This window comes from Talpa occidentalis, unplaced genomic scaffold (assembly GCF_014898055.3).
Source record: "Talpa occidentalis isolate TD23 unplaced genomic scaffold, MPIMG_talOcc4v2.1 talOcc4.14, whole genome shotgun sequence".
In the NCBI taxonomy this organism is placed as follows: Eukaryota; Metazoa; Chordata; class Mammalia; order Eulipotyphla; family Talpidae; genus Talpa; species Talpa occidentalis.
In genome coordinates this window covers 10,552,674-10,579,210 of record NW_023601433.1, presented here as the reverse complement: position 1 = coordinate 10,579,210, position 26,537 = coordinate 10,552,674, and the positions used below count along the sequence as shown (strand labels likewise).

The following is a 26,537-nucleotide window of genomic DNA, read 5'->3' as shown; positions in this document are numbered from 1 at the left end:
TTATGTAACTGTCTGCTGTGGGCAGACAAGCCCAGGTCCCCCAGGTTGCTGGGTTGGTTTCATTGGAAGGCCCAGCCAGGAGATGGCTTTCTCTGGCTGCCCTTTCTGTTTATTTTGATAGCGGAACCTTCAGGAAACGAAACCACGCCAGTCTGTGTTCTGTGACCTCCCCTGGCTCTTTGGTTCTCTGTCTTCATTCTGCAGCCCCTCAGCTTCCAAGGGCAAACCTCAGATGTAGTGCGTTGTGGACATTCAAAGTATGCACTGACGAAGACGGTCCACCCCAACCTTTATCTTCATTGTCTAAAGCACCTCATTTGTCAGCTCCAGACCTGCAACTAATGGAAGCAAACATTTGTGTGTCTATCTCAAGTATATAAAATCCAGTTTAGAGCAACAAGACATGCATTATGTTTAGAGTCACCAGTAAACATTCTTTGATGAGACCTTTGTTAGTGTGGGTGGGCTGTCTGGGAACACCGATTAGTTAGCACAAAATAAACTTAACTGGCCAAGAGGAAGGGAGGGAGAAATGACAGTGGGGAAAACCCATACACCTGCTTCTTCCTTTTCTCCTGTCACTCACCCTCAAATGTTTACAGAAATACATGTGACACCGACATCCAGTCCTGGATGAGAGGGTGAGGGGATTATGTAGAGCAGAGACTCAAAGGCATCAGAGTAAGATGGGCATCTTAAAATTTGGAAGTGATTTATTACTAATTTGAGAAAAATAAGAATCTTTCCTCACAGTGACAAATTCTTAAGAAACTTATGTTCTTTCCTGAAAGGCCAACGTGAAATTGAGTTAGTTGACTCCTTTTCAGCCCCTGTCCTTATAGGTGGTAAGGGAGAATAATTTGTTCCGCTTTTTGGAGCCCCTATTATGAAATATCGAGGGGTAAGCTGTTTCTGAAATGGTTGTGCTTATGTATTCAATGGTTAGCTTTTCCCTGAATGAAGCTGGCAGTATTCCTAACTTCGCCCCAAAGTGATAATCTTTAGGGTATTCAGAACCTTCTCTATGGCATCATGGGCCATAAAGCACACAGACACTGTTCACCCCCTTCAGTTTTAAAACTTGACAGTCATGTTGCTTAATCAACATATAGGGTAGGGGTCTCTTACACTTTGGAAAACTCACTGAAATCGGTGCTTTCTTGTGACCCCAATAAGAAGATGATTTCAGGGGTCCTAGAGGCATTCGCCCTTACACACAGGACAGCTCCTGGCCTGGGCTTGGGGTTGTAAGGAGAACACGATCAAATGATTGTGTGTCTGTGTGTCTGAGTTTTCAGGCTGCTTTTCATCGTCGTGTCTCAGTCAGTCCACTGAAGCATGATTAAGGAGTTGGGGAATGTCCAGGCCCTTCACCTTGCTCTTTCCTCAGCTCTCTTACGTGTGTGCATGTGTCTGCACACACCCAACACACACACTGTCCCCTCTTCCACTTTACTCTTTCATTTGGACTTTTTGTCATTTTTATCAGCAGTTCAAAAATCTAGCATGAAATAAAGTCAGTCAGCGTCACCATTTGCTAAAACTGGAGGCGTCAAACATTTGGGAAGCAGCAGTTGTCCTAATGAGGAAAGCCTGGTGTTTGAATTAGCCGGAGACCCCGAGACGTCCGTCCATTCTGGCCCTGGAGTGCCCCTGCAGCCTTTCCTATTTGCAGCTCGGGAATGTTTGTTTTCACAGAGATTACCTGAGAACAGATATTACAAAGAGAAGTGCTGGATTTTAAATTAATACTATCTCCAAACAAGCTTCCATTTTGTATCAGTGTCTCCTTGGTGTCTGACAGCCTGGGCTCGTGCCGTCATCTGAAATGTCTTCTGTGCCCCTTTCCAGTGCCTTCCATCCCCCTGGATGTTCTTTCGGCATCAAACTCCTCTTCTCAGCTAATCGTGAAGTGGAACCCACCCTCCCTGCCCAACGGCAACCTGAGTTACTACATTGTGAGGTGGCAGCGGCAGCCGCAGGACAGCTACCTCTATCAGCACAACTACTGCTCCAAAGGTGAGGCTGGGAGCGGGGTCTGTACATGCCGCTGCCCGGCCCCAAGGTGACAGAGATCGGGTGGCGGGGAAGCCTTCCTTGGAAACAGCCGCGGCCTGGATTAGGGGTGCTGACAGCTAACGCTTTGCCCTCTCAAGCATGTAACTTGGCTTCATTTCCCCTCTCCTCGGTCTTCTCTCTTCCAAGCAGACAAAATCCCCATCAGGAAATACGCTGACGGCACCATAGATGTGGAGGAAGTGACAGAGAACCCCAAGACTGAAGTGTGTGGTGGAGAGAAAGGGCCTTGCTGTGCGTGCCCCAAGACTGAAGCCGAGAAGCAGGCAGAGAAGGAAGAGGCAGAATACCGCAAGGTCTTCGAGAACTTCCTGCACAACTCCATCTTTGTGCCCAGGTACCAGTGGCATCTGAACTGTCTCTAGGCTGGTGCTCCCGGGGCAGGTTCTGATCCTTTTCTCTCTACCTGGGCAGTTGATGGGTGGGTGGCCTCGGGGCCAGACCCAGCAGCCACCAAGACAACAACAGACGCAGTTAACAGTCAGGTGGAGTGAGACGAGACTTGTCTGTTTATTCTCCATCAAAGGCTGTGGCTACATTGCTGTCACTCATTAGGAAGGTGGTGACTAACTGTGATGGCCACGGAACTGTACACTTGACAGTAGTTAAAATGGAATTTTTTTTATAAGGTGGAAATTTATTTTTTTTTAAGATTTATTTATTTATATAAGAACTGGGGTACAGTTAGAGGCACGGGAGGGTGAGAGAATTTACCAGAGACAGTAGGGAACAGAACAGGCGGAAGGACCAAAGACACTGCTGAGGGGAGCAGCGGGTGACACAGGAGAGGTCTGCTGTGCCATGTGGGTATCTCCCTGGCCCGCTGGGAATCGAACCTGCGCTGCCGAGGCTGTGGACAGCTTCACAGACGCTCAACCCGCTGCGCCACTGGGGAGGCCCATAAAATGAATTTTTTTAATTAAAATTTTTTGTTTTATCACAAAAAATAAATAGTTTTCAAAAAAGTAAAGGAGAGCTCAGCAGAACAGCCCTATGATGTCTGGGAGAGGAAATAGAAATGAAGTGGAGGCCAAGGGTTCCCTTTACTTCCTGAGGGATTAGAGGGTGTAATTTGGGAACCACCTCAAGCCTGAAATCTGGGCAGAGGAGCTGGTTCAGCCCAGGAGGGCCCCTGTCCCCACATGCCTGTATCACTGGGACCATTCTGCCTGCTCCGCTCCCACCCTGAGGGGCACTAGAGGCCTGGGGTGTCTTTATCACATAGTTACTTTGCCCTGAATGGGTTTCTTAGGTTGTAACAACAAATGGCTTTTAAAGCCTTTTTTTTTTTTTTTTTTTTTAGCTGTCAAGTGACTCTCCTGATGTATGTGTAATAGTCAGAGATAGCCATCTTACTTGGAAAAACTCAATAAAATACCAAATAATGACCTTTTAATACGGAAAATGCTGTTTCCTTTTCAGAATGAAGCTCTTTGTTGCTTCATGATTTCTGTCTCTTCCCCCCAACTCCACCACCTGCCATGACGTTTTCTCTGATGGTAGATTACAGGGCTGGGGTTCACTTCTTAGTGCTTTCTGCATATCAGGTGTGGTTCTGAGAATTGGGAAGTTGAGGACTAGAAAAGAACACAAAGGTGTTTAAAACTAGAGTGACTGGGTGATTTCTCCAGCATCCTGATTAATGGTTACTTGGGGATTTGGTCCTCCTTTCTCAGACTTCTTTCCTTATCAACACGGCTCTTTCTGGCTGGGCCAGAGGAGGCCTCACTAGGGAACTCCCTGTAGACACAGAGGGTGAATTTAGAGTGTCCCAAACAGGTTGGGTGGGAATTGTCTGTTTATTCTCCATCAAAGGCTGTGGGTACATTGCTGCCTTGTCCCACTCACCTCCCAGAGTCCAGGTTGTGAGCCTAGGATTTGGAAAGGTTTTCCTGAAGGGCCCTTTGCTTTCAGTTTGTAATTACAGGATGATCCCCAGTGCCATTTTGTACACCCCAGCTGTGCCCTTGAGCTCAAGCAACAGGAAGGCAGACTTGTGTTCACCAGATATTATCGATTCATTGGGTGCATGTCCTTGAGTACAAATAAGTTCCCTCTCCGCCAGATCCGCTGAGGAATGCATGTCTCCATACCTGCCATCCTGATCTCTCTCTCTAGGACAAGTCTTCTCTCTTATCACAGAACATTAATAAATACCGGGGTTTGCCCGTGGTGCAGGGCCACAGTTGATGAGCACCTACATTTGTTGGTTTCCTGCATCCTACTGTGACTTAGATCTGATGGGCATATAATTTCCAATGGAGCTCAGGCCAAAGGAGAAAGGAAGTTCCTCTTTTATAATCAACTAAATTGTCCAAGGATGATTTGTATTCCTTTCAATTCATTCTAAGGACTGATTATTTGGGAGTTAAAACCAGCCAAGTCTGAGTCAGTCTGTTGTACATCATCCAGGTGCCCTGTTTTGAAGTAGGATGGAAGTTAGAGTCCGTCAATTGCTTTCTGGAGTTGATTTCGGGTGATAGACCTTCCACAGCCCCCTGCCGTTGTTTTTCAATTCCATCATTTGTTTAAAGTAACCGAAATGTGGGCAGCTATTGGAGTGGGAGGCGTTCTCATCAGAATAGGTGGTGTCGTGGGTGGCAGCCGGTGATCATATTTGCTCTGGGTCATACCATTTGGAAATGCAGCTGTTTACAAAGAATTTGGACATGCTGTTCTGCTTGCCCCATAACTTGTCTTTCTGCTCTTGTCCCATGTGGCCTCCCTCCCCCAGCCCCTGCCTTGGTGTTAGCGGTAACACCTCTGCAGTCTCAAACCAGCTTATTGAGTGACCCTAATGGTGTAATCACAGGGAGTGGGGTGGACTGTGGGAGGGGGTTGACAGTATGATTTTGCAGTGGATTAAACCTAAGAACTTCTCACAGGTGCAAGTGGGTGTTGTGTTGACCTTGTGTGTTACGTTGGTTTTGAAGAGAAGGCAGAAAATTAGTTCTGAAAGGTGTTGACAAACACGCCTTCCTAGCAATAAATGTGGTTTCTTGTGTCCTTCCCTCCTGGGAATGTGGGTGAACTTGCAGGGATGAGGACAGGGCATGATCAGCCTCATTTCTTAACCTCTCCTCCTCAGTATTGCGAAAGTGAATGCAGACGAGCCCTGAGCCCCAGGCCCTGCCTGTGACTCTGCCTGTGGAGTGAGCATACCTGTGCTCAGCATCCACATTTTGGCTGGGGCCAGGTGTGTCACTGAACCCAGGAGGTGACAGTGCTCTCTGCAGGGAATCCATGACCTGGGCAGATGCTCCCCAAGCCTCATGCTGGGCCTTCCTGGTTTTCCACTCCTGGGCAAGTAAGGCCCAGCAGGATGCCTGCTGAATATCTGGTGACCCATGAAGGCCCCCTGGGTGCCTCCCTGCTTGTGGGAATCTGCTTTCTCCCCCGTGTGAGGGCTGATGAACATTCCTGCTTTGTGGGCTTGGCCTCAAGTTTCCATTACCAGATGAGAATTGTCCCCCTTGCTTACCCCCTCCCCGCCTATTTGTGGGATGTGTGACGACACCCGAGAGCTTCAGTGGGGAGTGGACGGCACCTTCCCCTGCTGTCCTCTGCTGCTCACCCAGGGGTGGCCCTTTCTTTCTCTGGGTGCTCACAATCTGTTGCGTTGGTGCCTATAAATACTAGGAGCCTATTTTTAAGGCTCCTGGCGGGGAGCAAATAAACCCTTTTTTCTGTATCCCACAAAAGTAGCCATTGGAAATGTCACCCGCTTATCCACTGTCCTGTGGTTGCTGCTTAGTGCGGCTGGTAGGTCTGTCACCTTTGCTGCTCAGCCGTAGCTCTGCGGGCTGGATGGCACTCGCCTCTGGGACGCTGCCTCGCCAGCAGCGTGGGGGTGTTTGTTTGCTCCAGGTATAACTGAGTAACCATCCTGGGAGCCAAGGGGCAGTTTGTGTGCCGATTCTGAGGTTTGCAGAGTAGAGAAAGCAAAATAAATAACCAAGAGGGAAATCCCCATTTTAGTTGTTGAGTCTTATCCAGGGGGGCTGAATAGCTCCTTTGATTCCAAGCTTGAGCTTTTTCCTCTGCTTTCTGTTACTGTTGCCCAAGTCGTAAAGAGACAGAAGAAGGGGAAGCACTAACAAGCTGAGCTTCTCTCTTCCTTACAGACCTGAAAGGAAGCGGAGAGATGTCATGCAAGTCGCCAACACCACCATGTCCAGCCGAAGCCGGAACACCACGGCGGCGGACACCTACAACGTCACAGACCCGGAGGAGCTTGAGACTGAATACCCTTTCTTTGAGAGCAGAGTGGATAACAAGGAGAGAACTGTAATTTCTAACCTGCGACCTTTTACTCTGTACCGCATTGACATCCACAGCTGTAACCACGAGGCTGAGAAGCTGGGCTGCAGTGCCTCCAACTTTGTCTTTGCAAGAACCATGCCTGCAGGTATGGTGTGATCCAGCCTGCCCCACTGCTGCGTCACTCACAGCCTGATGGAGAATGTCATGATTTGTGGACATGGAGTCTGACCAGTAGGGTGATGACCTTAAGTCTCAGTCCTGGTATTATTAAACAGTGGAGATCATTTGTAGGCAGCATGGTAGACCCGCGCTCCCATCCCAACCTCTCTAGACAAGGGCTGGGAACTCAATTTGGGATCAACCACCCTCTTCAACTTGGGTCAGATTCCCTTTGTGCCCTCTGCCCCCATTTGTGTGCAGGTAAATTGCCCCGTCCATCTTGAGTTCTCAGAGATTCAGGGAGATCCCCAGGTAGCAGCTTTCATTCACGGTGAATCAAGGTCATCTCCTGGAATAGCCTTTTCCAGCTCGTTTGGCCTTCAGCTTTCCCAGGTCAAGGCTGCCTGTCACCCAGCAGTAGTGCCCCCATCTCTGGGAGTAGGCGAGCCACCCAGTGCTCTTCTGTTCAGGGAAAGAAGGTAGCAGAAAGACTGCTGAGATGGCTCCTGGGCATGGTTCTGGCGAGGACATGCACCCTGCCTCTTGATAGCGGCCAGGCTCCCGGGTCTCAGTTTCCTCTCCCTCCCTGGGGAGCTCTAGCCCAGCTGATGGCCCAGAGCCTTTCCCAGCTGTCACTGGCAGTGAGGCTTACTCACTGCCTGGCTCATTGCTTTGAGAAGCAAAGGAAGCAAGCAGGCCCCAACCCCCTCTGCTCACAGCGGGAAGAACTGGGGCAGTGGCGAGGCCAGCCTCTCGGCAGCCTGTGTCCTCATGCCTGTGTAGACACTGCACTGGCCGTGGGTGCAGGCTGGGACCTCGAAGGAGCCAGTTCTGGCCTGAAGTTCATGGTGCTATGGCTGCTGCTACTTGTGTTCCAGGGCCTCTCCTAGCTCCTTTTGCAAGTGGTGACAGCAGAACACCAGAAATAAGTTACTGCAGTTGGCAAGCTCTTCCTACTCTGCTTGAGAGCACATTTCTTTGTTGGGTTGGTGGGGGGAGGTAGCCATGGTGGCATCTTGAGACTCACAGGTCTTGGGTTGCTCCAATTGCAAAACCTCTGCTCTGTGTGTGTGTGTGTGTGTGTGTGTGTGACTGAGTGTGCGCACATGTACATGTGTGCATGCCTGCATGTGTGCATGTGCACAGCCAGTTCATGGGGAGTCTTCATGGTCCCTGGCCATCATCTTGCACACATGAATGGGGGTGGGGAGCTGGGGCTATTCTTAGATCAGCCCACTGTCTGCCTCCTTCCTCAAGTTCAACTTAATCGCTTGTTGAAATTGTCACACAGAGGGAGCAGATGACATTCCAGGACCAGTGACCTGGGAGCCGAAGCCTGAAAACTCCATCTTTTTAAAGTGGCCAGAACCTGAGAATCCCAATGGGTTGATTCTAATGTATGAAATAAAATATGGATCTCAAATCGAGGTAAGGTGTGGTAGGGTCTGGGTATGTTTCCATCACAGCTAATGCACGTGTTACCATATGACAGGTCACCTGCTGCTTACCTGGACTCGATGGTGGTCAGTGAGAACTGGGCCTTTCTCCCAGCTCCACACTCTGAGAAGCACCTGGAGCAGACAGGGAACTGGGCTGTCCTCACCCTCAAGACACAGTTGATCCTTGAACAGCACGGGTCAGAACTGCCAGGGTCCACTTCTACATGGACACGGCTCCCCTTTGACCGAGGTTGGCCACATGTACTGTGTGCTGACTCTAAGTGACACTCAGATTTTTGACAGCATAGGGGTCTGCACCCCTAACTCCCAAGTTGTTCAAGAGTGAAATGTATGTCTTTGCAGAAAGCAGCACAGACTAGATGGGCTCCTAGTAACCTTTGTTCCTTCTAGAGTTCTTTTTGATTACAAAGAGTCACTTGATTGCAGCTTGGGGGTACCTAAAGTCACAGAAGGATGACCGCTGGTTTTTTCTCTTCTTCCAAATCAGAATTACTGTTAAGTGGGAGGTGGGAGTTCAGGCAGCAAGAGAACTAACGCCTGCGCTTGGCCTCCCCCAGGATCAGCGGGAGTGTGTGTCCCGGCAGGAGTACAGGAAGTATGGAGGGGCCAGGCTGAACCGCCTCAACCCGGGGAACTACACGGCCCGGATCCAGGCTACCTCCCTCTCTGGGAATGGGTCATGGACAGATCCTGTGTTCTTCTACGTCCCTGCCAAACGTAAGGCTTGTCAAGGAGTCTCTGGAAACTGCCAGTGGCCTGGGCTGGGCCGGCATGGGGAAGCCTGGGTCTCCGTGGCACTCTGAGTTTCTACAGGAACAGAAGGCTTGTGCTTCTGCCAATGCCTGGTTGGGGGAACCAGCTTGGTCATGAACTCCCTGCCTCATTTAACAGGCAACACCGGGGTCCAAACCTGTCTTTGGGGAAGTCAGCAAGAGCCCTGGGCTCTGCACCTGGTTTCTGTCCAAAGTCCTTTTGCACGGCATTGGATGGCCATCCTGCCTGCTGCCTGGTCAGGGCATAAATTCCTTAAGGGTAACAGAAACTGGGGGAAACCCCTAGCCTTCTCCAGGCAGGCATCTCCACGATGACATTCCAGACAGAGATGGGCCCCACTTCACACATGCTGGTGAAACATACTCCAAAACTCACCATGCTCACTCCCAGCACAGAGGCTGGGTCATGGTGTGACTTGATGCTCAAGCCGTCAGCCAGGCAAGATTCTTAGAAAGTTGTTCTGTGCAAGAATTGCAGGTTTTAAAGCTGAGTTTTGTAAAATATATAAGCAGAACACAGGCATGCTAGGCTGGCTAAGAAAATTCTATGTCTTAATTGGTGATATAAATATTCCTTATTTCCATATTGAGTCTCTACAAATTTTGTATTAGAAGCCCAGGTTTTTAGATGATTTTTTTGTGCTACTAATGAATGGGACCAGACTTGGATAAGTGTTCCTGATCTACTCTCACACAAAGAGAACAGCCTTACCTTGCTTAGTGGGGCTACTTTTTGGGTCTAAGGGGGAGACCCCCTGCCTGCTCCTGGTGTCAGCATCCATGTGGCTCCTCTCTGGAGTCTCAGTTTAACTCAGGATTCAGACAATCCCACAGTCTGCCCCCTTATGGCCTAGTAGTGATAGTGGTGAAGATGTCAAAAGAAGGATGGAGGACAAAATTATACAGCATTTGCTGAGCCCGGCTCTCTGCCTAGGTCAGTGACCATTCATGGAAACAAATGCACTTACTAAATAAAATGAATCAAGATTCTAAAATGCAGATTTCAGGTTTTAGGGGTCAACACATGACTAGGGCGGATAATTCCATCAACTAAAATGCAGTGAGCCCTCCATCAATGTCATCCTAGGTTCTTGGAAACTGACTTTAAGCAAAATATCAAGTAGCAACAGAGGTCCTGGAATAAGTCACTTTGTTCGACCTCAGCCATGACTGTTGTGTTTTTCTCATCAACATTCTAAGGAAACCACGCGGTGGGTCAACTCACCCTCTCTTATCGTTTGGCCTTGTGCCCTTCACATTGGTCCTTGAACCCTTCCAGAGCCGTGGCTTGCTTCTCTTTGCGTCCACCCCTTAGGAACAGAGCCTAGGTTTGGGGGCCTGGCTGTGGTCTTTGAAACAGTAGCCTTGGCTTCTGGGGGTCAGTGCACTTGGCTCACCTTCAGAGCGGGGTGCGTTCTGCTCCTCCTCTACCACTGTTAACCCCACGAGCGCTGTGATGGAAGCTTTCCAGCCAGAGTTGGCTGCTGCACAGGGAACTGAGGTCTGCACGCCTGCTTTGCTATCGGGAAGTTTTTCCTTATGTCAGACAAGGCTCTCCTACTGCAGTTTAGTCTCATTTCCTCTTGTTTAATCCTCCGAGGAGAGGGAAGCTTTCTGGCGGCGGTGCTCTCTGAGGAAGCCTTCGTGTGCTTGAATACTATTAAATTACTCTTCAGACTTTTCTTCTCCAGACTAAATAATCTCAAGTCTTTGGCCTTTTATTGTAGCTCAGGCTCAGAGACCAGTTCTCTTAGCATTTAATCATTTTGTTCCTCTTCTCTGGATGTTTTCCAGTTTCTCCCTGTCCCTGTTGAAATGTGAAACTTGAAAAGAACCCAGTACAACCTGACCAGGAACATAAATGATATAAACACATGAAATAAGCCTCAGAGAGAAAAGAAAGCTCTTCCGGCTTCCCAAAGGCAAGGCCAGCTTGCCAGGATCTCCAAGAATTAGCAAAGGGAGGAGCTTGCATCTGTTTTTGAGAGCTATCTGATAAAATGGAACTAGCCTTACTAGTCCCTAAAGGGTAATCATAATATGACTTAAATATTGAGTTACTGTAAATTAATTGAAGTTAAACTAAAAATCATAGTAATTGCTCAAGTTATTAGTGGCAAAATCATCATTGATGGGTGATTTATAGTAGAAGTGCCATGGTCCCCAATGAGTTCCAAGCCCGTTTTCACATTGGCATTTTCATTTGGGTGTCCCTGAAGTACCTTAGATTCCTCAGGCCAAGATTCCAGTTGCTCCTCTCAGAATAGCTCTTCTTCCTTAGTTCCTGAGCTCAGTCAGTGGCCCCAGAATCCTTGCACAGCCTACACTGTGACCTCAGAGCCACCCCTCACCTTTCATTCTATCCAACCACCCATTTCTCATTCAACCCATGTCTCACTGCTTCAGCCTCTCAGACAGCTCTGGGATTGCCCTTGTTGCCCCCACCACTGCCTCAGGGAGCTTATTTCTGGGGAGAGTTTAAGTGGGGGGTGCAGGAAGCTGGGTTCCCTACTCGGCTCCAGGGCCTGTATGGCCCTGGGGGGACAGCTCATTTCTGTGAGTCCTCTGCATTTCTGGAAGAAGAGCCATGGTTTCTCCTTGAGGTCTGAGCTACAGAAGCTGTCCAGCTGCCCTCCATCACTCCCCAGCACAAGGACAATGACGAGACCTCACCTCCCTGCCCCCAGCCCTGCAGGCTGTCATGTGGCACTGCCAGCTCTTGGGTACTGGACTCTGATGCAGTCACTGTGGGACTTAAGAGACTCATGGCAACTCCAAATCTGCAGATGGTGTTCACAGCCCCGACTTCTCCCACTGTCATTTCCAAGCTGCCCCCTGCGCTTAGCCCCTGGACTCCCATCCCTTCCTGTCTGTGTCCTTGCCATACACTCAGTCCCTTTTCTGGTTGTCACTCGACCTCTGGACATACTGATTTCCGGCGTCCAGCAGACTCTTCAAGGGTGTGAATCAGCATCCCCAGCGCCATCCTGGCTTCTGTCTCAAGCACTGGGGCGTGGGTGAGCGGAGTGCGGAGTGGGGCTCTGGCTATAACCAGATTCTGATGTTTGGGAGAATTCAGAGCAACTGTGGCAAAGGATGCTACAGTTGTTTTTCTTTTGTTTTTTTAACTTAATTGCCTGTGAGGTTGTGTTTGGATAGAGGTCGCTATCACTTGAGCTCCGTGCTTAGCGGCTTTTGGGTCAATGACAAACCACGTCTACGATGGTGGCCTCAACGGCTGTGCCACCAGCCCAGTGTGTGGTGGCTCACCCCGGCGGCTCCTGCAGTCACCCTCTGTGACGTTCACGCAACAGTGAAGCCACCTAAGGCTGCGTTTCTCCAAGTGTTTCTCTGCTGTTAAGCAACACGTACCCGTGTGTTTCAGAATCTCCATTTTATTTAGCAACTGCATTTGTTTCCATGAATGGCCATCAAACTGCCTACAAAGATTATTTTATTTCAGTCCATCATTTGAGCTATTCAGAATACACTGTACTTCAAAAAAAAAAAAAAATAGAGTCTACCCCTCTGCCTGTGCTGATTTAATTTTATTTCCTATAACTCAGGGTGGGGTTTTTTGGGGTTTTTTTGCTGGAATTTCTGATACAGTTTGCTTTTGGGAATTACTAGCCTATGATGGGGCAGTAAAGGAATTTCCAGGGAAATATTTCTATTCGCCCTAAACATAAACAAATAAAGTGAGAAGATTGTTTACCTTGTGACATTTTATCGCTCCCCTTTGTTCCTGCAGCAACCTATGAAAATTTCATCCACCTGATCATCGCCCTGCCTGTGGCTGCCCTGCTGATCGTGGGAGGGCTGGTGATAATGTTGTACGTCTTCCACAGAAAAAGGTGAGTGACTCCCTGAAATGGTCAGATGCTTTGCACCTGAGCGGAGGTTATCTTTTTGAGGATTTTGTGGAAATATTTTACGGTTGGGGAAAAAGAACATTTTTTAATGATTTGATAATAACAAAAAAGGGGGGGAGCAGAGTGACTCATCCCTGCTCTGGTCACCCCACCACACACACTGCTGCTTATGCAGAGTTTATCCAAGATGATGGATAAACGTGGTCAAATCAGTCTTTTCCTTGATAGTGAAGTAAAGAAGCACACGTTTCTTAAAAAGCACACACCTGAGACCTTTGAAGAAGGTGAGCATGTGTCAGCAGGGGTGTGCTGGACCCCAGGCCTGGGGTGGGGGAAGCTGTCAAGGGGGTGAGGTTGCACCCTCTCTTTCTCTGCTGATGCTTATTGAAACTGACTAAATAAAACAGATAGGACAAAGATGAAAGTATCCCCAGAATTGTGTGGCGAGAGCTGTCCTTAACCTAAGTTTTCTCCTTTTCCACAGAAATAACAGCCGGCTGGGGAATGGAGTGCTGTATGCCTCTGTGAACCCAGAGTACTTCAGCGCGGCTGACGGTAAGCTTCTGTGCTAGGATTTGAGGTCCCTGTGACCTTGTCTTCATTAACGCTTCTGATTTACTTTTTTCAATCAGACCTTTTAGCAGGCCACTGAATATGTCAAAAATTCTGGACTCTAGGGGATGCCCCAAGGAAAAATAAGACTTCAGAGATGAATTTGGCCAGCACAGCAATCACTATATTTAATTGCTCGAGATTTTATGCTAGAATGAAGAAAGCTGTTTCCTAGTTGCATCTAGTTGGAGGGTCTGCTGCAGCTGACAAAACAATCCTGTTAAACTAGCTTCAGCTAGTTTCATATCACTGGTCATCAGGTCACTTCCAGTTTCCCTGCCTTTTTTTATCATGGGGTTTTTCTGTCATTCCCTCCTGACTGGGGTCATAGGATTTATATTCTCGTGGCCCATTCATGTCACCTTTGGTAAAAACAAACATGGGCCATTTGGAATTTTAAATGGCTGCGATCTGACTTAAAAGCTGGCTTGTACTCATGGTTATTTCTTTATTTCTCTTTTTGCTGTCTTAGCTTCCTCATGGTTTTCAAACCTTGAAAAGTCAGTCTGGGTGAGATGTTGAGTTTCAGGACTCAGCAGTGACATCTCATGAACCTGCGCTTTTCTTGTGTCTTAGCTCCTGAGGCGATTTTTTACGCCTGTCTCTGTAGATGAGGAAATAAAGCTCAGAGAACCCCACCTAGGTCCCTAATTGGGCATCTGTGTTATCAGAGTGACTCTACCCCAAATCTCTGGTTGATGTGACGCTGTCTCCATGTGACAGCCACGGGGCGGGCAGGCTAGCTGACCTACAGGATGAGCTGGTTGGGGTTTGTGGAATGAATAAAGCAAGGCATGAGAGGGGGTGGTCATGTTTAGGCAGTGCTTGTCTTCTTGCTTCAGAAGTGAAAGTAAGTTTGCAGTAGACATGAAATAAAGAGTGGTAATTATTCTAGCCAATTAGCCCAATCAAACAAGAAAACCTAAGAAATACTTTGACACCTTAAAAGCACCATGTAAATGTGTAGGGTTTCACTGTGGTTTCTTTAATAATTTCTACTTCAGTGATGTTTCTAATAAAGCCAGTCAAAAGCAACCTTCTTTGAATGGGGTCGGGTATAGGATAATGAGGCTATCATCCCTATTTACTAAGATCTCACATATTAAAATTTTAATAGGCACACATTCTCACTCACACTTGCACTCGTATGCCTCTGAATATGTATGCATGTGTGGAAGGCATGGACAACATTCTGGAAAGACATAGGAAATTTATAGTAGTGTTACTTATAGAGATCATTCTCTTAAAAAAAAAGAAAAACAACAGAAAAAGACAGCAAGGATATTCTGATATCTGTATAAGTAATTGCTTTATACAGACATTCTCTAGGTTTTAGTTAATACATATTTAATGCAGGGTTTTATTTTATTTTGCTTTTTCCATTATACTAGATCGTGCCAGGTGATCATCCAGGTGGAACCAATTTCAGTACCAGTTCTACCACATTCTTGTCAATATTTGATACTGACAGAATGTTTGATTTTGCCAGACTGGTGATATAAAGGAGAATTTCATTTCATTTGGTTTCAATTTGCATTTCCTTGTTGATAAGGAGTCTTCACACTCTTAATGAATGTGCAGGGAGTACAAGACCCTCTCCCCGCTCTGAAAGGCGGGAAAGGGCTTTCGGGGACTTGGCTCTGCCTGGAGTAAAGCCAGAAGCAGCACTGGCTGCGCTGACCGTGAAGTGTCCAGGCCTTTGAGCTGGGGGCATGAAGAAAAGACGACCAGGCTCTGGTGGACTTTATTCAAATTTTGTGTCTTTCCAGATGCTTCCCTAATATGTCTTGATTCGTTCTTAAAAAAAAAAAAACAGATGAAACAAAAAGCAAACCCCTTATCCCTCAGGCCAGCAGGTGGGAACAATGTCACCTCATTGGTTTCTTTGGCCTCTGACAACATCTGTAGTGGTTCTCTCTAGAATGACAATGCAGTTCAAAATGCTTACACAGCTTGTCCCTCCAGAAGCTAATCAGCGTGAAACCATTCTCCAGAGCACACTGCAGACACAACACCAGAAATCCTGATAATATTGTGCACATAAGCCCCAGCAGCCTAGTGGACGTAGGCCTGTGGGTGAAAGTCAAAGTTCTTGGGGTGAATTTAGAGAATTTAAAGAAAAGGATGGCAAATACTGACTTTAGTGGCTTCCCAAAGAGTGAAAGATGGGTGTTAACGCTCATTTTTATGGCATACTATGCAGTTCATTCTGATTAAGAGCAAGCATGGATTTTTCAGAGTGAAATAGAGACAGTGTCTCCATACTTTTTGTGGGGTTAGTAAAGAGTCTCATCTACTGGATTGTCTCACATACTTCCTCTCCTTGGCAAGCATCAGCCTCTTCTTCATGGCAATGGACCGTCTAGGCCACCTGGAGAGTGGACTTCATTTGTGAAATTCCTAAACACATATGTGCTAGAAAATGCCAAGATATTGATGAAGGGACATTCTAGAGTGGTTAATATAATCCAGACTGGATACTCCTCAGAGGTTGTACATTGGTGCTAGCTCCTGGGGCTCATTTATAGACAGCCTTTCGTGGAAGACATCCCTGGACTATAAATACTGGGGGTGCTGGCATACAGTGGTCAGCTCACTGCTTCTCTTGCATCTAGCGGCTGGCCCAGGGGATCGTCCAAGAGCGTAGAAGCGCTCACAGCTGCCTCCCCCACCCCCTGCCCTAGCTCTCCGCCCTGCATCCCTGAGTCAAGAACACCTCCTTCCTACCAGTTAGCGTGGGGTGGAGCCTGCAGCGCTTCCCGCCTCGGGCCAGGACTTTAGCACACAGCATTAGAAGGATTGAACTTTCTTTCAAAGCTCAGAGAATGTGTTGATTTTATTTTAGTTTTAACCAATCCGCCAGAGTTTCGGAAGGGATTCTCTGGGATTTTTTTTATTTACTTTCTTACCTCCCTCCTTCCTTTCCCTCTCTTTCTTCTTCTTTTCTGCCTAGAATTACTTATTTTTATAAAGCAGAATGAATCAGACCAGGAGCATAGGGCCAAGAGGAAATCATATTGGGGTGCAGTCCTTATCAACCCCATCACCCCATCCCTTCCCCCTGTGGTGGGAGACCCCTGAGTTCACAGAACCCAGGTCAAAGCCCTGGGAGGCCCCTCTGCTCACCAGCTCTTCCTCCACATGGGTCACCGCTGTGCACCCCCAGCACCAGAATGCACTTGCTTCTGTCCCTCATTAGACACCCCGAGATCTTTGGCAAAGCCAATGACCCTGGGTCTAGGCTGTGCCTGCCAGTAGAAAAGAGATGCCATTCCACAGGTGACTGTAAATTTTTAGTGGGCACATCAAAAAAGGTAAAAAGAACTAGGTGAAAATAATGTGTTTTATTTAACCCAATATACCCGAAGTCATCAGTTTTAAAATCTAGTCGGTATAAAAATTACTGAAATATGTCACTGTGGGTTTTTTGTGCGAAGCCTTTGAAATCTTGGTGTGCAGTTTATCCTTACAGCACATCTCACATTGGACTAATCACCCACCTACTCACTAATCACAGTGAGTAGGGATCAGCAAGCACAAGTCCAGCGTCTGTGAGGGAGAGGCCCACACCTCTTCTATATCCATTGTAGAAACAGGCCTCACCTGCACCATCACCCCCCACATCGCCTCTGACCCTCTTCCTGCTCCAGAATAAACACTCTTCCCTGTCCATACTGCTCTGCTCTTCTTCTGATTGGTACTTTTATCCATGGGCAAATTCAAACCTTCAAGAGTCCAGCTTGCCTGTTTCAGTTTCTCAGTCTCCTACAAGTTATTTTGCCCTTTTCAACAATGTGTTGTTTTAAGTGATTTTAAAAAGGGAAAGAAAAGGAACTTCTTTCTATCCTACCTGAGGCTGTTTTTTTAGATACCGTGATACCCTCGAATTCTCTAGGCGTCCTTGATGATCTGGCATCTCCGTCTCAGACCCTGCAGTTGTCTCACTCGAATCCACAGTGGACTGGAGCTTCTAGAGCCACCTCACTGCTCCCTGGGGTTTCTCCTGTGGACTTAGGAGGTGGCATCTTGTATCCCTGGGCCCATGTTTCCCCTGAGAACATCTCCCAGGAGCTCCCTGCCTCACCTGTTTTGGTTCTGGTTTCCTCCCCAGTGTACGTGCCCGATGAGTGGGAGGTGGCTCGTGAGAAGATCACGATGAGCCGAGAGCTGGGCCAGGGCTCCTTTGGGATGGTCTATGAAGGAGTGGCCAAGGGTGTGGTTAAAGACGAGCCGGAAACCAGGGTGGCCATCAAAACAGTGAACGAAGCCGCGAGCATGCGCGAGAGGATCGAGTTTCTCAACGAGGCTTCGGTGATGAAGGAGTTCAACTGCCACCACGTGGTAAGAGAAAGCTCCCAAGAGGCTCAAACCTGACCTAGGGAGAAAGAGAGCTTCCCTGGAGCCACCTGTGTATCAGTGTCCACTCACTGTTGTCTTTGGATTCCTGGGCCGGGGAAGATTCTGGATGCGATGCACATCCTGACCCCGGGAGCCCCTATAGTCCTTTCAGATGGGTCCAGCTCCTGGCCAGAAGGGGATGTGGCCAGCAGGCCCACCCTCACCCTCTGATCCCTGTCTTCCCTTCCTCCAGGTGCGGCTGCTGGGTGTGGTGTCCCAGGGCCAGCCAACGCTGGTCATCATGGAACTGATGACGCGGGGGGATCTCAAAAGCTATCTCCGGTCTCTGAGGCCAGAAATGGAGGTCAGTTTTGCTTTTAACCAACTTCACACACTATCTCTTCTCATTCCTTTAGAGCCTTCCTGCAGAAGATACTGTCTGTGAGTCCATCTACTCTCCAGCATTGCATGCTTCTTGCTGTGTGAGTGGCTCTAGGTCCTGTACATAAAAGCTTTTGCTGACCAGAGAGAGACCATGAGCTTCCGTGAGAGACACTTGCTGTTGCTCAATGCGCCTTTACTTACCCCCCCCCACTCTGTGCTTCTGTTACTGCATTCCCTCCACCCTCAGCTGGCAGCCCCACCACCCTCTCTCCCCACTGGCCACTACAGATCTGCCAGCACCTCCACACAGCTGTGCCCACCCCTGGCCAGTGGTGACCAGCTCCTCCTCCGAGTTCTCTCCTAGCTCAGACTTTTTCTTCTTGCTTCTGAGCATTTCTCTCCACTCCACTGTGTTCAGCTTTCATCCCGGGCACACCCGGGTCACGTTTGTGGCAGGCAGTCCTTTGATAAATGCTCATCCGGGTTCAATAGTAGGTTGACTGGCTTCTTGCCCTGGCAGCTGGGACTTGCTGGTGCGGTTTCCCTCTGCATTCCGGCCACGAGACATCCCCGCGTTAGCAGCCCCCGCCCCCCACACACACCCCCATACAGTCAGCATCATCTCCACTAGGAAGTTTGATCCAATTCTTGATCTGCATCCATGTGGTGGGGTTTGTTGTTGGTTTTTTTCCTCCAAAATTTTGTTGCTTTGACATTCTTTTTTTTTTTAATTATTTTTTTACTTTTTAAAAGATTTATTTTTATTTATTTATTTATTTATACAAGCACTGGGTACAGTCAGAAGCGCGGGAGGGTGAGAGGATTCACCAGAGCCACAGCGGAGAACAGAACAGGCAGACTGACGAAATACACTGCTGAGGGGAGCAGCGGGCGGCAGGAGAGGTCTGCGCGCCATGTGGGACCCTCCTCTGGTGGCCGGGGAGCAGCTGGGGATCGAACCGGCGCTGCAGAGGCTGCGGGCAGCTTCGCAACCCAGCGCTCAACCGATGCGCCACCAGGGAGGCCTCCATCCTTTTTTAAAAATATATGAGTTTGGAAGTAAAGATGCACACCTCACCATGTGTATCCACTTCGCTCCACTGAGCTCCAAGGCCAGTCCCCCATCACCTCTCCCTCCCTGTACCTTCCTTCCTCCCCCGACTCCAACCACCAGAGTTTTCAAGAGTCTAAGATTTATTTTTGCTGTGTTCTGCAAGTTTGTGTTCTTTGGTTATTTTTATCCCACAAATGAAAAAAAAATAATTGTCGTTCCCTTTGTGACTTTTTTTACTTAGCATAATCACCTCAAGATCCATCCCATAACAGTCCCCAAGTCATCATTTCATCTTTTTTACTAGCTGAGAAAAATTCCTTTGAGTAGCTAGGCCACAAGGTCTTCATTCAGTTGTCAGTCGACAGGCACGTGAGTGGTTTCCATATCTTGGCTAGCGTGGCTCATGCTGCCGTGAAGCCGGGAAGGCACACATCTTTCCCAATTCTGTTTTCATATTCTTGGGAGAAATGCCTGAGAGGGTCTTGCTGGATCCTGTGGTACTTCTCTGTACCATTTTGCACCGAGTCCTTGCTGACCTACACTCCCACCAGCAGTGATGGGTGTTCCTTTTCCTCCACACCCTCGCCAGGCCTTGTTTCTAGCCTTTGATGTGGGCGTTCTTCCAAGAGTGAGAGCCTCATTGTGACCGTAACCAGCCTTCCTTCATAGTAAGTGACTCCTCCTTGAAGAATGTCAATGTAGGTCTTTTGCCCATTTTTTGATTGCGTTGTTAGTCGTTTTGGTGTTTGCACGGGTGAGTGACAGTTGCCTCAACTGCACCATCTTTGCTTAATCCGGCAAAAAATGCTGGTTTGTATTTACAAGCTTCAAACTCCAAACCTGCCAAGGTCCTGTGTGGTTTCTCGTTAGTCACCTTGGTATCACTTGCCTGTGGCGTGAACCCACCAGTCAGCTTCGTAGCCTTGGAGCCAAGACATTTAAGTGAGTAATTCTAAGAATGAAATGGTAAATAAATGCTTAGAAATAAAACCGGCACCATCCGCCTTTCATCTCGCTGCCTGGGTGGGTCCTCACCCTCATCCTGACTTGGCTGTGGCTTGAGTGAGCCGGGTGTCTACTTGTCTCCCCTGTGACCTTTCCCAGAATTTCTGCAGCTTTTCCTTCTTTTAACCTGCACCTTAATCACCTCGCCAGTACCGGTTGCTCAGTTTCAGTTCTGAGCACCTTTCCCTGAGCCACTTTGTAATTAACACCCAAACCAGCAGGAAGGAGAGCGGCTTCGTCAGATGGTGGCTGGGTATATTCCTGAGCAGCACCTTTTGAGGCATCTCAAGAAAACCCCAAAAAAAAGGTTAAACTCTCAGCCCCCCAGTTTCAGGCACAAAAGAAAAAAAAGCAGAACATGTTGTCTTGGTTCTGGCTGCTCTGGCTCTGTGCAGCCCCCCAGTGTTTCAGGCCTCGGGCCTCAGTTTCCCCTTGTGTAGGATAAGATGATGACTTGTCAGAGTGAGACCTTGGAACTCAGCTCAGGTGTAAGCATGTGATCTTGTCCACGGTTTCAGTCTATTCTTCTGGCTGCCCTGCCCCCAGTCATGATTTGCCCACTACCGTGTGGACTGCAGGTGCTGGTGTGTGCGAGTTAGGTACTTTGCTCTTGCGTGTCTGCGAATCAGCCGTCCAGCACCGTGAATGTTGGCCTCCTCCTTCAGTATTTAAAATCAGGTCCCTTTCATTGATTCTGCTTTTCTTTTGTTTCATTTTTAATTTGCTTTTTCAATTGAGGTAACACTAAGATTCCCCCCATCGGGCAGCACCACCATAGTGCCCCCATGGTAAGCCACTATGCTCCCTGTCCTGTTCTCACTCCTACCCCTCCCCACAATTCTGATTTTCTTGTTGCTTATGAAAAACCACTTTCAAGTCAGCACCATAACGCCCGACAATTTAAGGACCGTGAGCACGCGCTTCACATTTCACCTGCAGGGGTCCCCATCTTCCATGCAGGCAGAGAGCCCTGGAGAGGTGAGAAGTACTGAGGGAAGAAAGGTTCTAAAGGGGAATCCTTAGACTACTTAGTGATAATATTTTCAATCGGCAGACACACTCTCCATTCTCTCTTTGGGGTTCACATGTACGTCGAGTGTCAGGGAACCGGCCTGCAAGTATGTGGAGACTGATTCCACCGCTTCTAGAAGCCAGTTTTCAGCAGACGCAGCTCCTCACTGAGTGAATTCTGCATCTGTGGGCCTGGACCACATTCAGGCATCAGGCACCATCCATGTGGGGTCTCAGATCATTCTGCGGTTACCCCACTTTGAGCCCATGTGCAGGAGCCCAGGCATCTGATCCCAGAGCCCAGACCTCCCCTTCCTGGGGTTCAAGGGGTCTGAGCCAGGAAGGTGGCCCGTGGGTGCTGTCAGAGCAGAATGGCTTGGCAGCATTGTCAAAGGTGCTCTGGAGTCAGGGATGCTGGGTAAATTCTGCCCTCTAGTGCGATCAAGAGTGGGTTAGCCCCTGAGCTGCAGAATGCTCACTGGGTTTTCATTTTTAATTTTAAGATGCAGACTTGGACACATGTTTTATATAAAACCTTTTCCTAAATGGCTTTTTTCTTTGTGGGAATGTCTTTTCTGTGCCAGAGCCAGTTATGTTGGCCTCCTCTGCAAAGAGGAGAAGCTTCTCCAGCAACTTTCAGTGCTTCAGGTGGGTCCTTCTCCAGAATCAGCTGCAGCTGGACTTAAATTGTCAAGGGCATGTTTTCCTCGTTGCCCACAGAAAGCAAAATACAAGGCATATCATGTTAGAAAATGAAAAAAATTCCTTTTTCTTGATTTTTACTTTTGTGCTTCAGAAGAAAGTGAAAGAAGATGACAATCATTAGATCATTTGTGACCAGGCTTAATAGCGATACAATAGACAGGACCCAATGGGGAGACACTGCTTATTCCCTTACAGCTTTTGTGATGCTCCCTCTCTCCTACCTGCACTGTGATAATAGCATTAAAAACACACACACACTAGTAGAAACTTGTGAAAACAAGAACTCTTAATATGAAAAATCACTAGTTTCACTTTTAATAATTTTTTCCCCACCCGAAGAGGAAATGCCAGCCCCCGTGGTGCTGACGGGTGTCTGTCCCACAGGGCAGTGTGATGTGGCCGGTGAGCCAGACCAGGGCTCCCCACCACACAGTGCTCCGGTCGCCATGATAACATGTTCCTTCGAAACATGTCCCAGTTTCTTAGCAGGATGAACCAGGACTGAACCAAGGTTGGGTTTACCGACCCTGAGAGAACGTGGGGTGAAACAGTTCTGAAATGCTCACATGACTTTCATAATTTCCACCAGAATAATCCAGTGCTCGCACCCCCAAGCCTGAGCAAGATGATCCAGATGGCCGGAGAGATCGCAGATGGCATGGCGTACCTCAACGCCAACAAGTTCGTCCACAGGGACCTCGCTGCCCGGAACTGCATGGTGGCCGAAGATTTCACAGTCAAAATCGGAGGTGTGTCCTTCGCTTTCCAGATCTGGGCAGGAACGAAGCTCTCAGGCTGGGGTCGGGGTTGTCACGAAGTGTTCAGTGTCCACAGGGCAGCGTTGGCATTAGCCTGCCCGTGATGCATTGGGCTGGAGGGGTCTGGACTTGCTTTGTCCCCTTCTCTCTGGGGACCCAGACTCTCTGCCAAACAGGGGGGCTGACTTAAATCTAGGTTCGCGTGCAAACAGATGAAAGACTGGGGCAAATACCTTAAGTTCCATGAGCCTTGATTTCGCCACCTTGGACATGGGGATGATGGCACTACAGACCCAGGAGACGGGGGGCAGGACTCGGTGTGGGGAGCCCCCACCCCCCCAGTACACCCTGCCAGGACAGTCAGTGACATTTCCTGAGGTCCTTGATGTCCTTGTGCCCCCCCACACCCCCAAACTGGCAGAGACCCTCTTCCCTGCTGGCCCCCACAGCCTCCGAGCTGGTTTTGTGCCATTGGAAGGCCCATCAGCCAGCATCGTGTTTGCTGTTTAACCGTGTGGCTTATTTAGAGTGACATTTTCTTGGTAATGGAGGTTTTTCTTTCCTAAAATTTGTTATGTGTTTAGGAGGAAATCACTTGGTTCTTTTTCAGTTCTATTTTTCCCCCCTTGTAGTGCAGTCCTTTCATTTGCATGCCACTGGCTTAATTCACAAATAAGACTTTCACACTCTATTTTTATTCTTCACCAGGGTCCAAAAATGTTTTTCCAATCCCCAGTGACTCATGGATTGCAGAGACAATTTGGGGGTCCTTGCACAGCACAAGCTGGCTGTGCTGGGGAACGGCCCGGGAGCTCTTTGCTCTCTCTCTCTGCTTTGTGGCTTCCCTCTTGGTGGCAGAGTCAGAGACATGAATGAACATTTTCAAAAAGACAGCAGCCCTTTCTCCTGGGGAGGAGAATGGAAAAGTAAGAAAAGGTCGTGTGATTGAGTGGAAAATCAAAATCTGACAAAGAAGCAATAATTTTGGATTTTAAAGCAAGCCTGCCATCAAACATAATTACGTGACATCTTCTAGAGACATGGAAAAATGGAAGAAATTTTCAAAAACAAGTGGGAGTATTATGTTGAAAAACATTATTGAGTAATAGCTTCAGGGGCCTCGTAAATAGTGTCTCTGCTTACCCTGAGCTTTTCTCCTGGTGAATTGCTACTCTCAATATTTTTCCCCTTATTAGGCGATGAAACCACTTTCTCCCCTCTGGCGGTGGGGCCCTGGACCAAGTAAATAGGAACTAACAGGCTCCTGTTTATTTCATCAGGTTTCAAAACCAAGTATAAATGATCGTGGGTCTATGAAGCACCAATTTCCTGGATAAATTGTGGGACTCGACAGTTTGTAAACTGCTTCTCATTTTAAATGCTGTGAGAGAATTAGCTTCTTTTTTTTTTTTTTTTTAGTTTAACCTATAAAGTATCTTTTTAACATTTTTTATCATTTTTTTATTTTTTACATCATTGTTCATTTTTAAACAATATTTGCTTTCCCCCACCCCCTCAGGTGTAGTCCCCATAGAGTTTCCTTCCCCAGTGCACCCGTGCACCATCACCTCAGTCCCCTGTGCTCCTCCCTCCCTCCCTCTGATCTCTCTCCCTCCTCCTCAGAGAATTAGCTTTTTAAAAGAAGCAACTTTGTTTTTTTTTTTGGTTTTTTTTAAAGATTTATTTATTTAGGCTTATAAGAACTGGGGTACAGGCCAGAGGTGTGGGGGGTGAGAGGATTCACCAGAGACAGAGCGGGGAACAGAACAGGCAGACTGACGAAATACACTGCTGAGTGGAGTAGCAGGCGAGACAGGAGAGGTCTGCTGTGTGATGTGGGTATCTCTCTGACTGGGGATCAAACTCGTGCTGCAGTGGCTGCACATAGCTTCATAGTGCTGCGTCTTAACCCCTTGAGCCACCAGGGAGGCTCAAAAGAAGCAGCTTTGAAAAGGACGTGCAAGCAGAGATTTCTTAGTCTTTGCTGGGCCGTTGGCTCATCTCAGTCGGCTCTCCCTGTTTTTCTAACTTTGAAAGTTTGCAGACTCTGATAGCAGCCTCCTGAGGGTCTGTCCATGCTCTGTCCTGAGAGCAGTTCCCACGGCCTAACTCATGTGCCTTCTCTCCCCCTTCCAGACTTCGGTATGACGAGAGACATCTATGAGACAGACTATTACCGGAAAGGAGGGAAAGGATTACTGCCCGTGCGCTGGATGTCTCCTGAGTCCCTCAAGGATGGAGTCTTCACCACTCATTCTGATGTCTGGTATGAGAGACTGCCCCTCTAAGGCCAGCCCGGACCTCGGCCCCCACCAGCCCCACTGGCTCAGTCTCCAGAGCTTTCTTTCGTTCCTGTCATCCGTCCACTGTTAGCCCCATCCCAGCCTTGGCTGACATTACGTGAGACACATCCCAGCTTTGACGCTCTGCTCCATCAGTGACTGTCTTAAGATGGCAGGGCAGCTGTGGGACTCCAGAATTTGCTAGACCCACTTTTCTTTTACCCCTTAGCCACTCACTGCGTGGCTCAATGTCCTCGAGACAGCACCAGCTCACCTCCCAGAGCTGGGACGTGCCAGGAAACATCACCTCTCAGACTCTGCCCTGCCTGTCTGTGCTGTCTTTCTCTTTTGCAGTAAATTAATGCAAGGTGTCTGTGTGGCCTCCTCACCTAACTGAGCTTTCATAGCAAACCTTGCTTTAATTAGGCCCGAAGTGTATGAGTCTTAGGTGTTTGCTGTTTTTATGCTCTGCTGAGTGACGGTGCTGGGTCCCATCTGCTGCCTGTCCTCACGCAGTGGATGTCCATCCTTGTTGACCCAGGCAAGGTATGGAGCAAAATCTCCCTTACCAATAAAAGTGTCTTGGGGTAGAAAGCTCATAGGCTGAGGCATGCAGAGAATTCAGAAAACAATAGTGTTGTTTACTGCGGTTCCTCAGCAACACTGTGGAGAGGCGGTCAGGTTCCCAAATACAACTGAGGTTCTTGGCAGGCGTTGGCCCTGGCATGAGAACGGGCCCTTCTAGAACGTCAGCTCGATTTTTGGCTGTCCTTTTGGGAGATCCCATGGCTGGTGTGTTACAGAAATGGTAGTTGTTTACTCCAAGTGTCTGGATGACCACAGAGAGGAGTGATTTCAGTAGTGACCAACATCATTTTTTTTAGCCTCATGAACCCTTCACAGTTCAGCGGCCTTAATCTTCTTTGGAAGACAGGTGCAAATTGGAAATAGCATTTGAATATGACCCAGCAAAGCTTGAGTGCTTCTGGAGCTCAAGTATGAGCTCTGTTTTGCAAATCAGCTCATCCAGGATGGTTATCTCTACTGTCAAATCAAAGTGCTTGACACCACCTTTAGTCATGGAAGTGCTAGGGAGAAAGCAGGCCTGGGCTCATGTATGCATCTGTTTATTCTAGGTTCCATGCCTCCAAGAGCTTTGAGGTCAGCCTAGGTAGAATAAAATAGAAAACCCCAAATGTCAGGGAAGACAGGCAGAGTAGGAAGAGAACACAAGAGTTGTTAAAATCAAATTCTGATTAGCAATTATGGTAAGAGGTGGTAACTCAGGAGACATTGAAGGTGTTCAGTGCCAATTTGGCCCCACTTGATGACTTTAACCATTGTGAACCAATAAGAGATACTATATATAAACAGAATAGGCATTGGTGTTCAGTCACTGTTCAGGCCCTGAAGTGCTTCAATTTTTAAAAAACAGCCTTTGAGGGTAAAAATGCAGGTTATATAGGACAGGGCATGGGAGAATGTGGAAGGTTTCTGCCATCCAAGCTTAAACTGAAAGTTGTCCCTCTTAAAGGAATGGAGGTCATTTTAGGTTGTATTCAATATCACACATCACCATTCCTAAAGAGTTAAATCTAGAAAGAAATACAATGCTGTTTTAATTTGTCTGACTTTGTAGCAGAGCCCAGAATCTTGGGATTGCAAGGGTCTCTGGGGGCAGGCCCAGTCCCCAAGTCCATCCAGTGTCTGTGACAGCTGGTCTTGGAGCTTTGCACAGACATTTCCCAGGACTGCGGGTTTCCTCTGGCAAAGTCAGACCATCCT

General features: G+C 48.1%; 1 protein-coding gene across 2 annotated transcripts in view; it reads left to right on the top strand.

Moving 5' to 3' along the window:
• IGF1R (insulin like growth factor 1 receptor) overlaps nt 1–26,537 on the top strand; it is a 270,309-nt gene that overhangs the window by 227,345 nt on the left and 16,427 nt on the right. The window contains exons 9-19 of one of the 2 annotated variants that reach the window (XM_054694759.1): nt 1,852–2,019; nt 2,209–2,413; nt 6,201–6,484; nt 7,790–7,926; nt 8,516–8,675; nt 12,483–12,585; nt 13,088–13,158; nt 17,327–17,556; nt 17,807–17,917; nt 22,302–22,461; nt 24,607–24,736. In XM_054694759.1, the coding sequence (XP_054550734.1) occupies nt 1,852–2,019; nt 2,209–2,413; nt 6,201–6,484; nt 7,790–7,926; nt 8,516–8,675; nt 12,483–12,585; nt 13,088–13,158; nt 17,327–17,556; nt 17,807–17,917; nt 22,302–22,461; nt 24,607–24,736 (1,759 nt within the window). Of the gene's footprint in view, nt 1–1,851; nt 2,020–2,205; nt 2,414–6,200; nt 6,485–7,789; nt 7,927–8,515; nt 8,676–12,482; nt 12,586–13,087; nt 13,159–17,326; nt 17,557–17,806; nt 17,918–22,301; nt 22,462–24,606; nt 24,737–26,537 lie in introns of both variants that reach the window. The other variant, XM_054694758.1, reaches the window with a different exon arrangement.